A 13,515-nucleotide genomic window follows, 5' to 3' on the forward strand; every position below is an offset into this window, starting at 1 on the left:
AATCAGTGATGAAGAGTGCGAACTGTTACCTTCGCTGCTATTGGATTGTTTTGACTTGTTGGTGAGCTGAATGAATCCTTATTAACTGGTTGCCATCAGAACATGGTTTTAAAAGTTCATTATCATTGTGGTTTTTTTAGAAAGCATTGACACGATGAGAGACATTACTTTATATAAGCAGGTCCTACTGACTCAGGAGTTCTCTCGACCTCTACCTTTTCCATGCTGAGGGGCTACTTATGGTGATAAAAAGCTTTGTGAATTAATTGTCAGACCAGAAAAAAGTTAGAATGACTTCATCCTCAGCCATTCTTGTAAGTACAGATTTTTCTCCTTTCATACGACCCATTTGCTGCTGCGTTAACGTAGTGACGCTGCAGCAGTAAAAGGGGGGGCTGCACTTGATAACTGTGCAGGTGGCAGCACAATGCTTGAAACCTGATGACAGGATTTTACTTTATACCCCATTTGCCCACAATGTTCTCAGCAATAGCAGAGTGGTGCTGTCCATATTTTGGCTGGTTGACTCTACTTATAGGCTTGCATAAGCATCACCAAACTTGTAGCGTTACAAAAGCTCTTGCTGGGGGCTGGAAGACCTGTTGGACGATGGTCCATTAAGTGAACAAAAAGGTCCACTGTTATGTATGTAGTCACAGTAGTCCTCCTGGCCCGGCCCTGCTGCTGACACACAGAATCTGAACAATTAAAACATGTAATTTTATTTGACCGTGTCTCTGTCCCGGGAAACGGATCGAGGGGAAAACCCCTCCCCCCTACTTACTACATTTCACAAGCTCAAACTATTTTTAGTTTTAGTCTGACTTGTGTATTATGTCTTTGATTCTTATTATATTTTTACATGTTGAGCAATAAAGGATATTGAAATCTTGAAAACAGTTTACATTGTAAGATGTTTTTTTTAGGTAGAAAAATCAATGTGACTCTCTGAATTGTCCACCATCAATATGCTAAACACATTCATGCATACAAACGTCTGAGACGGAGTGATAATGTTTCATGTAAATGTATCTCTCTTGTACACAATTGCATGTGATACCCGTGTTTATTTCAAACTGAACTCTAAATCCCATTGCTACAGCATGATGTCATTTAATATTTTTCTCGTTTTATCTGGTATAAAATGTATTTAAATTCATTTAATGTGGGTAACTCTAGTGAATCGGGAAGTGTTAATTTGTGTCCCACAACAACCTCTCTACAAACTCCACCATAGACAACCCCTCCGCTCCCTCAGAAACATTGTATGTCCTTATGTTCTCCCGTTAAGATCTTTCTTCTTGGTCGAGTAGTTTGTTTTCTTGATTATTTATCACCTTTATCATCTTACTTAGCACCCGTTAGACATTGGAAATGTCTTCCACATTTCCAATATTGGTTTCTGCCTCTGCTATTTTCTGATTAACGTTGGTGCGCTCAGATTTGATTTGTTTAGTTGCTGTTTCGTGTCTTTGGGAAAGTCCTGTATCTCCTCGAAGCTAAGCTTACCACATGTGAATCAGCGTTAGCTTCGCTGTCCTATACCTGTGCAGGAGAGCTTTTCTCTGTATTTTCTCTGTTTGTTGTCTCTGTGATGGTGTATTTTTGGTTACCATCCTTTTTCCCCATCCTCCCATTTACTGTTCCTAGTGTTATTGAGAAATTTCTTATATGACAGTTTAACGGGGCGAATTAAGGAGATGAGGGAGATGCTAGCTTAGGCTGCCATTCAGCGTGATGACGTCACCGGAACCCGCTGTACAACTTCCTGTCTGAAATCTTAGGTCCTACCAAAACGAAGTTGCAATAAGTGTAATTGTATCAGTGTTCACTGCTTAACAGCACGCTGTAAAATCCAGTCGCAAAAGTAAGAATATGTGTCATCTCTAAGTACAGAGCCCAGTGAGTCCATTCCTCATTAAGGAAAAACTCCTGGATGCAGCATCTTCTGTTACTAATACACTTAAAATATGCCCATCCTACATTAGTTAGGATTTATTTCTTGGAATAGGGGAGTAATCTGATCTACTGCTGCATATAAACATGTGTTCTACAGTAACCAGTCAAACATGTTCTCTGATTATCCGCCTTTAGCTAATAGCCCCAAATAACCTGATCTCCTGTGTGCAAGTAAAGGCAGTGAGAGAGCGCATGAGCCCAAGGTCAAGTGTGTAAGAGAAGTAAACACAGAGCTGGGTGATACTTCAGTCTTATGTTTAGCAGTAATGTGTGTGGTACTACTGTTGCAGACCATTCAGAATCTGTATTCTGTGAATGGTGATAAGCGATTAATCTTAGCAGTAGTAATGAATGGGATCAAACTCCAGTATCATACTGGCTGTGGTAGCTCAAGTGTTGGCAGGTGGTGGCGTCTGGAGATATTTTGGGAGCTCAGAGGAGAATTTGCTGAGTTCAGATGGAAGACTTGTCAGGCTGGAGAGATCTGGACACAGAAACAGTGGGTTACTTATTAGCATACACATTCAGAGATAGAATATGTATTTGCGGCTGTTCCCAAGTGTTACCATAAGGAGGTGGATCTCATCTAACATTTGATTATATTTGGAACTGCTTTGAATTTTTCCTAATGTGAACATTTTTATTCTTGTTTAAATGATTACACAGGCACACATACACACATAGGCATCAGTAAAATGCTCTAATGTTTTAGGCTTTCTTCAGCCTGATTTTAACCTGCATGTCTTAAGTTACCAGAACCAGGAAACAGCGCCCAGTGTCCAGGTCTCTGTTTGTGGCCTGTTAAATGCGATGATTCAAATGAATCTTGTGCATGCTATGGTGTCTTGCAGGAGCTTTGACATTTTGAAGCTTTCGGTTGCTTGGCTTGGGAAAATTGCAGAGGGCATTCGCATGCATCTTTGTGGGAGCCAATGTGCAGTCAAAGGGATTAAGCAGCACTGCTGGCACTGTTAGCCTCACGCTGCCCTTGTCCTTGCAGACTGAAGGAGCATGCAGGATGCCTGCCTAATGTTAGTCTCACTGGCAGCCTCCCCTTCACACTTCATTTCACTTTATTTTGGCTGCTGCATTAGTATCAAGGCAACACTACAGTATTTGGTGTCTACAGTGCTTTGATTCACGTTCGCTGTCTATGACATTATGTCATTCTTTATCAGCTTATTATGCAGCAATGGATTTTTGAGGAAGTGAAGACTAATTTTTTCTTGGTAGTCTTCATGATCTGCGTTGCTTTCTCTTTTTCTAAATTTTGTGTGTTTATTTGCATTAAACATTTGATTTTCCCCTTGCTGTTTGCATTCAGGAGGTGTTAGTGCCACGGAGCACTGCGTGCTTCCTTTTGGTGCTCAACTGGGATGTTGAGACAGAGTGCCCCACAGCATGGTGCTCCGTGCCCAGCTTGTGATCTTCAGCTATCGTTTTACCATCTGTTCTTTTTTCTGTGTCCAAATCTGACAAGAAAACACACTGATAATGTATTACAAATAGCGTCACTGCTGTTTGTGATTGTGTTTTTACGTATTTCTTACTCAGAGATGTGCAGCAAACACACCGATACAGGCTCCCTACAGACAAGTCTATGGTCCTTTTAACTTCTTATTGTTACAGACGAAGCCACATCCTGCTTGTCCAGGAATTAAGACATAAAATGAAAATGAATTGGCCACTATTTTAGATATTCATTTAAAGATTTAATATGTAAGAATTCTGTATTAAAATGTCTAAAAGTGACTATATCTTTGTCATACATTTTGTTGATTTGTGTACTTAAATTTTCCAAAATATTCCAACGATGTGCAAACCCGGGAAATCCACAAGTTTACTCAAGGTAACGGTGCGTGTCATTTGGTTACTTAGTGCTATACAGTAACTTCCAGGTGAGAGTCAGTGAGTGAGGAAGGAAGTTGGCAAATTAGACAAAATAAATGAATTGAATTGAAATGAAATTATTAAAACTAAAAATGACCCTGTCCCTGAACTTTTCTGCCTAACTCATGCCAGATTGATTTTAATCAGCCATGGTGGAAGTTTGATTGTGTGTTCAAAACCAACAAAGCAAGTTTGACGGCAGGATTATTTGTGTTTATTGGCATTACTGGTGGAAGTGTTTATTTGCCATAGCGAGATAACTTTACTGTACATTAGCCATAAGCTAGCGAGCAACAGCCTTCGGTTTCAGGTCAGTAATCACTTATCTCAGCGCTCACCAGAGGTCAGGTTTTCTCCCTTCTTTCCCCCCTCTCCTCTCTAATGTTATGTTCATGAAGTAAAGTCCATTTTGCACCTAGTTCCAGCCGGCAGGCAACATTACAGTTCATAAACACCAGACAATTCCAGTCATCTTAGCAGAATGCTGCTGCAGTCAGGTTGATAAACAGGAGATAAATCCACTTTTTTATCTTCAAAATTAAAAAGTGATTTCTCCAATAAGCTTCAGATCAGAGCAGAATCTGATGTGACACTGTTTATATCTCCAGAAGGTCTGGCTCTGCAATGGACTCTCAGTGGCTATCCTTTTTCACTTTTTTCTTACATTTTATAAACCAAACAACTAATTGAAAGATTCATGAACAGATGAATCATGAATGAAAATAATGCTCTCTTGCAGCCTTATTCTACTTTATAGACATTTACTCTAATTTCCATTATATGTCCTGTTCAGTTCACTGAATATGAATGTAAAAATACTAAAAGATAGAAAGTATGCAGTGCAACTTCAGAGATCCACTATTTCTTTTGGCAGCTTAGATTGTCCACTGAGTGTTTATAGAAGAGGGAGTGTGAGAGGGGGGAGAAGCTGTGGGAGAGATGGGAGGAGGGGGCATACAGCAGCCACAGCAGTAATAACAGCTTTACTAGATATGAATTTTAATAATACTAAAAATATAATATTGATGATGATGATAGTAGAAGTCAAGCAGGACCACAGCAGACGGGCCAACCACCATCCGTGGGAACCTGCGAGACGAGAGAGCACAGAGACTCTGAGAAGAAGCCAAGTCAGTAACGTACATTAATGAGATATGAATGTGTACAGAAAGAGAGAGAAGCTCAGTGAATCATAGGAAATCCCCGGCGGTGTAAACCTATGGCAGCATAGCTAAGAGCCTGTGCAGGCCCTAACTATAAGCTTCTGTTTTGGGCCTGACTTTTTAAGGCCCCCCTCCTGAAAAGCACACTTTACTCTGATTGGTCAGTTCTCATAGGTTTGAGCAGACAATGGTCAATGTGTTTCTGCATCAGCTCTGCAAGTGTTTTTCCAGCCATGGGTGTGCAGGAATCATTACTGTTGTCGTTAATAGTTTCCTGGGCCTTCAACTCAAATGTTAAGTTCAATTTATAATGTCACAAAAGTCCTATTTAAAATGCCAAATGCTAGAATTGATGTTTGTTAAAAACACGTTATAAATGTAATTATTCTAATCTCAAAGTAGACAACAAATGTATTGTATATTTTTAGCAGTAAGACCTATCTTATAATGCATTCTTAGATTGTGTCTGGAGCCCATATTGTGCCTGTGTGTATTCACTGAGTTTGATCACAAAGAGTGACCCTCTTGCTAGTGCTACTGTACTTGCAGGGATGTCAATAATAGGCTAGGGTCTCTGCAGAACAGAGACAATGCAGTAGAATGAAATGGTGTACAAAATAAAAGGAAGCATTCAGAAAACGTTAGAGCAGTAGTAGAACTTGAGTTATGTAATATTACTGATCCAAGATGGAGTCAGAAAGAAACTAGAATGGCATTCAGCAGAGTGCATGCCTCCACCAAGGTCCAACAGTCCTCATTAATTCAATCAGGCTTAATCTGCTAGATCCAGATTATTACTTGGATCTACATCAAATTGTACCCACTCATAGATACCAGCTACCTAAATACGCCTGATTTTTCTCATGAAGATCTATGCGTTATTCCCTGAGAAATAACCAAATGTTGCCTGGACTGGCAAAAAATGTTAAAAGTACATTTATTCTGGGCCAAGACCCATCCTCCATCCAAGTTTCATCTGTCCAGTACTTTTTGTGTAATCCTGCTGACAAACCAAACAACAATCGGACATGGGCAAAAAACATAACCTCCTTGGCTGGGTAAAAAATGTTTATCAACATATTTCCAGTCTGGGCTAATGTCAGCACGTCTACTTGAATTAATTTGGGAATTGTGTGTGTGTTCACCGAGACTCATGTCTTTGTTTAGTTTGATCTGATTTTAAGGGTGCTCTATCAACCGATACAGATTGCAGATCACTGTTAGCAGTTAGCTCTCATGCTGTAGGAAACAAACGGTGCTCCCCCTCGAGGATGACAGAAAATGTACTTATTGCAAGCAGACAATCCCATTTACATTTAGGGCATTTAGGAGACATTTTTGTCCAAAGCGACTTACAGTAATTTATACATACATACTCTGATGGCAGTGGCTGCCATACAAGGTGCCAACCAGCACATCAGGAGCAGTTTGGGGTTCAGTATCTTGCCCAAGGAAACTTCGACATGCAGACCAGGGGAATCGAACCACGACCTTCCGATAACAAGACACTGGCTCTACCCCTAAGCCCCAGCCACCCTACCTTAACGTAACTTTTCTCGTCACTGTTTTCATAAAACTAGTATATGTAATAGCCTTGTATTTGCGCTTATAGTGAAGTGTAATAATTATTCCATAAACACCTTTCAGTTGTAAAAATATCAGCCAACACAAACCTTAAATCAATATTTCCCCATTGAACGCTGAGCCATCATTCCCTGTCCCTGAACGCAGCAGAGAGGGCCAGACTCTTTGGTAACTAACTGGAATAATTATTACACCTCACTATAAGTGCAAATAAAAGGCTATTACATATACAAGGTTTATGAAAACGCTTACGATAAAAGTTTTGTGAGCACGTTTTCGTAAACATTCAAACCAGCAGTGTTATGCGTAATTATTAATTATTCCATAAACACCTTTCAGTTGTAAAAATATCAGCCAACACAAATGTTAAATCAATATTTCCCCATTGAACGCTGTGCCATCATTCCCTGTCCTGGAGCACAGCAGAGACGGCCGGACTCTTTGGTAACTAATTGATCCAGTGATCATAATCGATGGTAGAAATCCAAGTCCAATCCAAATCCATGAATAGCCTACTGTTCATGTTTCATTTCAGCTAGTCTGTGTATGAAATCGCTGCAGTGGACAGGACTGTGCTGTCAGGCGCACACTGGCACTGGGGACAGCGAACAGAGTGCACTGGAGACAGCACAGTCTCTGCACACACACTCTGCCTTCTCCAGTCAGCTCATCTGGATCATCCTCACCACCTGTGAACATGGATTGTATGATTTATGAACAGCCTCTAAATAAAGGAGGTGACAGCTCTCACAGAATCGTTACACTCCATATCCTCATTGTGTGTCCTAATCATGATGCAGGCCGAGTTCAGCATAACTACACTTTAATGAATAAATAAAGTATTTATTTATTTTATTTATTTATTTGTTTTCCCCATGTCCCTTTAGGGGCTCTGTAGATCTGGTACCAGTTAGGTTTTTTTTTTAAAAAAGAAACATTTTTCTTCTTTTTACAGCTGAATATACTACTTACCCTGTATGGATGTGATATGATTGCTATTGATGTTGTATGGCCTGGCTCAGGTAAAACTTTGAAGAGGATGATTGCCATACAACATTCTTTTATTATCTATTTTGACAGTCAGTCATAACCGAAGAAGAACAAATAAAGAAATCATGAATAATAAATAGAATATATATAATAGAACAGTGTAAAACAGTAGTGCAACAGCAACTCAAATAAATCTAGAAATAAATAATTCCCTTCAAACTTACTCATGGAACTCGTTTGCTTGCAGCACCGCACTTTGAATGGCAAATGTTGATGGCGATACTATGTCAACCGAGTGGAGAGCAATTTCGTTGCGCTCTTTCGAGTGATGCATCTTCAAATGCTTTATAAGATTGCTGGTGTTAAAATTACAGCCTTGCATGCTGAACATTTGGCCATTTTACTGGTGGGGTTATCCAGAATAAAGTATTGCCAAAAAGCTGACTTCTTGCTAGCTCAGTCTGACTTGTTATTTAGAAACAGGACCCTGCTACTTCTCAGTTAGCTCCGTTAGCTCTGCTTAACGTCACACACCGGAAATCAACTTCTTCTTCACCACTCTAAAATCAAGTAGCTCCTGTTTCTAAATTACATGGTTTGGGATCAATACATAGACTGACATACTCGCTGATATGGATGCTTGCTGATACGGATGCTTGCATTTTCAGCAGTAGTGGTGGAATTTCTGATACTGGTATTGGAATCGGAATGACTCTGGCAATTTAACAGCACGCAGAGGAACTGTCTTGTCTGTTTAAGACCACCGATCAAACGTTATACAGCGTTCATCGGCAGATAACAATCGGTGTCCAGTCAATCAGAGCAACCTTACCTGATTTAGTTTACTTTCTGCCAGAAGGCCAGTTTCAGAGAAGGAAGGAGTGGCTCCCTAAATCCCATTTTGTCACATATCGGATGTCATCCCAAAACAGATCATTCATCTCCCTCCTCTCAGCTGCGTGAAGGTGCATGGTGATATGTGCATGCACCTCAAGCAAGTAATGAAATGGCAAATAATTAATTCATATGAAACCTTTGCTGTAAAGAAGTAGGGTTAGCCCTCAGATAGGTATTCAGCATGCTATTTGCCTTGTGTTTGCAGGCAGCTGTTGGCCTTTTACCATTGGTTTGATTTAGAGTCTCTCAATGACTCACTTGTTCTCTCAGTATGTAGATGAGTAGAGTTGAGAGCAGTGCTCTTGTTCTTTTCTCTGCGCCTCCTCACAGTGTAATTTGTCTCGACATATTCAGGGAGTGCGGCAGAGGATGTAAGTTTAGGACAACGTCTCATTTGTTTGCCAAGGTAAACAACCACAATTCCCAAAGGTGAGAGCTGAAACCTGCTCTGATGAGTCATTTGACTGTATTGCTCACATAAAGGCCACTGCAGCATGATAGATTTTACCATTGATTTGTGAATTATATCAGTGCTGTTTTGCTTCTGCTGCACTGGTTATCAGGTCTTCAGACTTTTTGTTGTGTTTTTATGATTACTTTGTTATTAAATAAATGTCTTTTTCTCTTCCCTTCCTTGCTTTCTCCTCACCTCACCTAACCTCACCTCGCCCTGTCCTACCCTCCTCCAAACCCTGCTTCACCCTCTTTTGCTTCCTCTTCCCCATTTCCTAAGTTGTTACCTGGTGGCGGATGTCTCGTCGCCTGCCTCTGAGGTCGGAGGCCAGTTGGAGTTGGGAGGAGGGTCCTCAGGAACAGCAATGATGCGGGCTTCAGTGGCAGGCTGCAGGATGAGCATGGGCGCGCTCCTTAATGGGCTGCTGGTCTCTGTAGTTGCGGCTTTGCTTTGGAAGTATTCAAAGCTGAGTGAGCATGCTGCTCTGCTGGAGGAAGAGCTGCACATGACAAGGCAGTCCCAGGAGCTCTCACAGGCTCGTATCGACTACCATGTAGCCCTACAGGCTCTTCAGGAACATGGCACACGCATGGTCTGCACCGGCAAGATGCACACCGACCGCATCTGCCGCTTTGACTATTTATGCTACTGCTCCGAGGCAGAAGAGTTTGTGTTCTTTCACTCTAATTCCTCTGTCATGTTGCCTAATCTGGGGTCTAGGCGCTTCCAACCTGCCTTGTTGGACTTGTCCTCAGTAGAGGATCACAACACCCAGTACTTCAACTTTTTAGAGCTCCCAGCTGCTACTTTAAAGTTTATGCCCAAGCCAGTGTTTGTACCTGATGTGACGCTAATCCTAAACCGGTTCAATCCAGACAACCTAATGCATGTGTTCCATGATGACCTGCTCCCAGCCTTCTATACTATGAAACAGTATTCAGACTTGGATGATGAGGCTCGTTTGGTTTTTATGGAGGGCTGGGGTGAAGGCCCACACTTTGACCTCTACCGACTTCTTAGCAGCAAGCAGCCACTGCTCAAAGAACAGCTTAGAAACTTTGGCAAGCTCATGTGTTTTACAAAATCTTACGTTGGCTTGTCCAAGATGACCACCTGGTACCAGTATGGTTTTGTCCAGCCACAGGGACCCAAAGCCAACATGTTGGTCTCAGGAAACGAGATCCGGCAGTTTGCCAGAGCTCTGATGGAGAAAATGAACATCACAAGGGTGGAGGAGGTGGAGAAGGATGGAGCAAGTGCTGAAGATGAGAAGGAGAAAGAGAAGAAAGATGGATACATTGTTGTGTTTAGTCGTTCAACAACAAGGCTGATACTGAATGAAGCGGAGCTAATCATGGCGCTGGCCCAGGAGTTCCAGATGAGAGTGGTCACGGTATCCCTGGAGGAACAGACTTTCCCCAGTATTGTCCAGGTGATCAGTGGTGCTACCATTTTAGTCAGTATGCATGGAGCTCAGCTTATCACCTCACTCTTCCTCCCCAGAGGAGCTGCTGTGGTGGAGCTGTTCCCCTTTGCTGTCAACCCAGAGCAGTACACTCCATATAAAACCCTCACCTCCCTTCCAGGCATGGACCTTCACTATGTCTCCTGGAGGAACACTAAGGAGGAGAACACCATCACCCACCCAGACAGACCCTGGGAACAAGGGGGCATTGCTCACTTGGAGAAGGAGGAGCAAGAGCGAATACTGGCGAGCAAAGATGTCCCCAGGCACCTGTGCTGCCGTAACCCAGAGTGGCTCTTCCGGATCTACCAAGACACGTTGGTAGACATCCCTTCCTTCCTGGAAGTCCTCAAAGAGGGCATTAAGTCAAAGCCCAGCTTGAAGAAGTCAAAGCCAGCCAGCACAGTACACCCAGGCCGAGTCAGAGAAGCTCAGTGTCAGACCTCAGTACAAACCAGTAATGAGGCTAAACTCACAGTTTCCTGGCAGATTCCGTGGAATCTGAAATACCTGAAGGTCAGAGAGGTAAAGTATGAGGTGTGGATCCAGGAGCAGGGAGAGAACACATACATGCCTTATATCCTTCCCCAGCAGAACTACACTTTCTCAGACAACATTAAGCCCTTCACCACTTACCTTGTGTGGGTCAGGTGTATCTTCAACAAGAACCTCTTGGGCCCCTTTGCCGATGTTCTCATGTGCCGGACTTAGTACAAACACTTTGACTTTGCTGCTGTGCAGTTTTCCACAAAAGTTGAGTCATAGTTGTTCCAGACAATCAAATTGGAAAAGTGGACTGTTCGACTATAGTCAGTAATGTGATATCTCTGCCGTTCTAGAACGGGCTGCTGAACTCCTGCACAGTGATGTGTCCTTGGCAGAAAATATGGAGCAGACTTCTGGATGAACTGCAAAGGACTTGAACAACAGGGTCAAAACGCAACAGCCGTAAATGAATGAAAAGACAGTGCTTAACCATGACTACTGAAAATATCAGAATTAAAAACAGCATATTTATTTATGTGCAAAATAATATAAAACATGTTTTTTAGTATTAGTCCAAACACTGGTTCTTTACATTTTACAGTATGCAATATAGCTTTTCTGTGGAGAGCAAGAGAAATTTTAGAATAGTAAGGTTTTTATGTTTTCTGACTCGTCCAATGTCTAGTGTGTGTGATACCTGTGTAGCTTAGTTTAACTACCAATTGTTTAATTACATACACTGTTATTTGCAGAAGCAACCAAAGCAACCTTTTACACAGCAATCATCATTCATGGTATATTAATTTCTCAATCTCTTATACTTATAATGTTTGCTCAGAATTATACAGTTTTCAGCCCTGTTTCTGAGGTCATTGTGAAGGATTTGTGTAAAAGAAATGTCAAGCAAGATTTTCATGAATGTCGCACTACTCAATGTTTTTGACCCTAAATGCAAAGATATGTGTAATTTAAAATACATATATATAACAACACTGTCTTAAAATGATTCCTTTATGTGTTACAACACACACGTGTTGTTTCCGCATTGCCCAGCTACAAACAATTTACATCTATTTTACTGCATAAATAAATGATCTTTCTCTAATTGGCACTAATTACAGCTGTAAAAAAATTTGTGGAGAATGAATCTATTACTTAGAATTAATTAGTGTAAGCAATTTCCTTCCTGTAAGCAGCAATGTGCTGCTGGACAGGTGTATTTTACTGCCTTGTTTAAAATCATCTTCATTAAGATAACGAGGTATGTTTCTGCCTAAGATTCCACTGCCTTGTGTAAAACTCTTTAATTAAAGTAAAATTATCTGCCATGTGTCTTTTTACTCTCCTTAGAGGCTTTCTAAACAATAATAAGAAGTGTAATGTTGGATTTTACATCCAAAGCTGCCTGTTGAAGTTGTTTTTGTGTTTGCTGCTTGTTGGTGGCTAGAGTAAAAAAATGCATTTACTTTTAGACACTTGAATTGGAGGTGTTGGTTTGTGGTAATAGACATGTAGCAAGAGATGGTTTATGGAATGGCACAAAGTTAAACAAAACAATGCCATCAACATATTCTGTTATATTGTGCCATTATTAAGATGATGTTATGTACTTTTTCTTGGACTTTTTATCTTTGACCAGTCAACATTACATTGTTTTGAATTCTGGCCCCTATAAAGCTCCTTTTGATTTGCCATATATCAGTTTTTTCAGTTTTTCACTTGACTGATTTTTTTTCCCAAAGTTCCCAGATGCAGTTCTGTTTGTCGATGCACATTTAAGAGACTATTTGAGCCTATTGTTTTGTGTGCAGAATGTTTTGGTTTAGATATGTATATGTTTGTATTGTCGATTAGATTTTCTGTGTGCCCCTGCCCCCATCTCATACTGTATGTGCTGAGTGAAATGAGAGTGTACAAGTCTGTTTTCTACATTATTAAATAGTTGGAGTTTCTTTTTCGGTAACTGTGATTGAATAAAGGAGCTTATTTCTTAACAATATCCTTTGTGTTCCAGCAGTTTCTTTTTTTTAATCTGTAATAAGATGACAACAATGCTTAACCCAAAATCATATCTTAATGGGCTGAGTAAAATAGGAAATGGCTAAATAAGAAACCCACACATAATTAAATAAATTGACTGTCCTCATGACCCTTTATCTTGCCACCAAATGTTTCTGTTGGAAGTCATAATATTTCTCATTTTGTTTTATATTGTGTTTTAGTAGAGTTTTATAATATCCAATAGTATGTATTTTTTGCTTAGAAAGGTTAAATTAAAGTCCAAAGTTCCCCTTTTAAGATGACAGTTTAATGTGAAGTTAAAAGTTCACTACGTCAGAACTAATTTGTCAAAGGTGTTTTTTATCTCCTATTAAGCGCATTAACATACAAAACAAAACAACATGTGCTACAAAAACATTTAGGACATTTTTCATATTTTGCATCAACCTATTCCAATGCAATACTTCACAATGCGCATAATATATTGATCGAAACATGGCTATTTTGAAACTCTAGGGGACCTGACAGCCTCAGGTTTATTTATTTAATTGAGAACATGACAATATCAATATTATCTCATTAGGATGAGTTCTGCTTTATTACCTGATGTTCAGGCCCTATTGAAG

The 13,515-nt window shown here is 40.5% G+C and overlaps 1 protein-coding gene across 1 annotated transcript in view; it reads left to right on the plus strand.

The window, feature by feature from the left end:
- pomgnt2 (protein O-linked mannose N-acetylglucosaminyltransferase 2 (beta 1,4-)) overlaps window positions 1-12,887 on the plus strand; it is a 33,433-nt gene extending 20,546 nt beyond the window's left edge. Inside the window, exon 2 of the mRNA XM_084358559.1 lies at window positions 9,217-12,887. Within this exon, the coding sequence (XP_084214685.1) occupies window positions 9,302-11,113 (1,812 nt within the window). The 5' untranslated portion in view covers window positions 9,217-9,301 and the 3' untranslated portion in view covers window positions 11,114-12,887. The remainder of the gene's footprint in view (window positions 1-9,216) is intronic.
- Window positions 12,888-13,515: the final 628 nt, after the last annotated feature.

Source organism: Pagrus pagrus, assembly GCF_965226575.1.
Source record: "Pagrus pagrus genome assembly, chromosome: 7".
Classification (NCBI taxonomy): Eukaryota; Metazoa; Chordata; class Actinopteri; order Spariformes; family Sparidae; genus Pagrus; species Pagrus pagrus.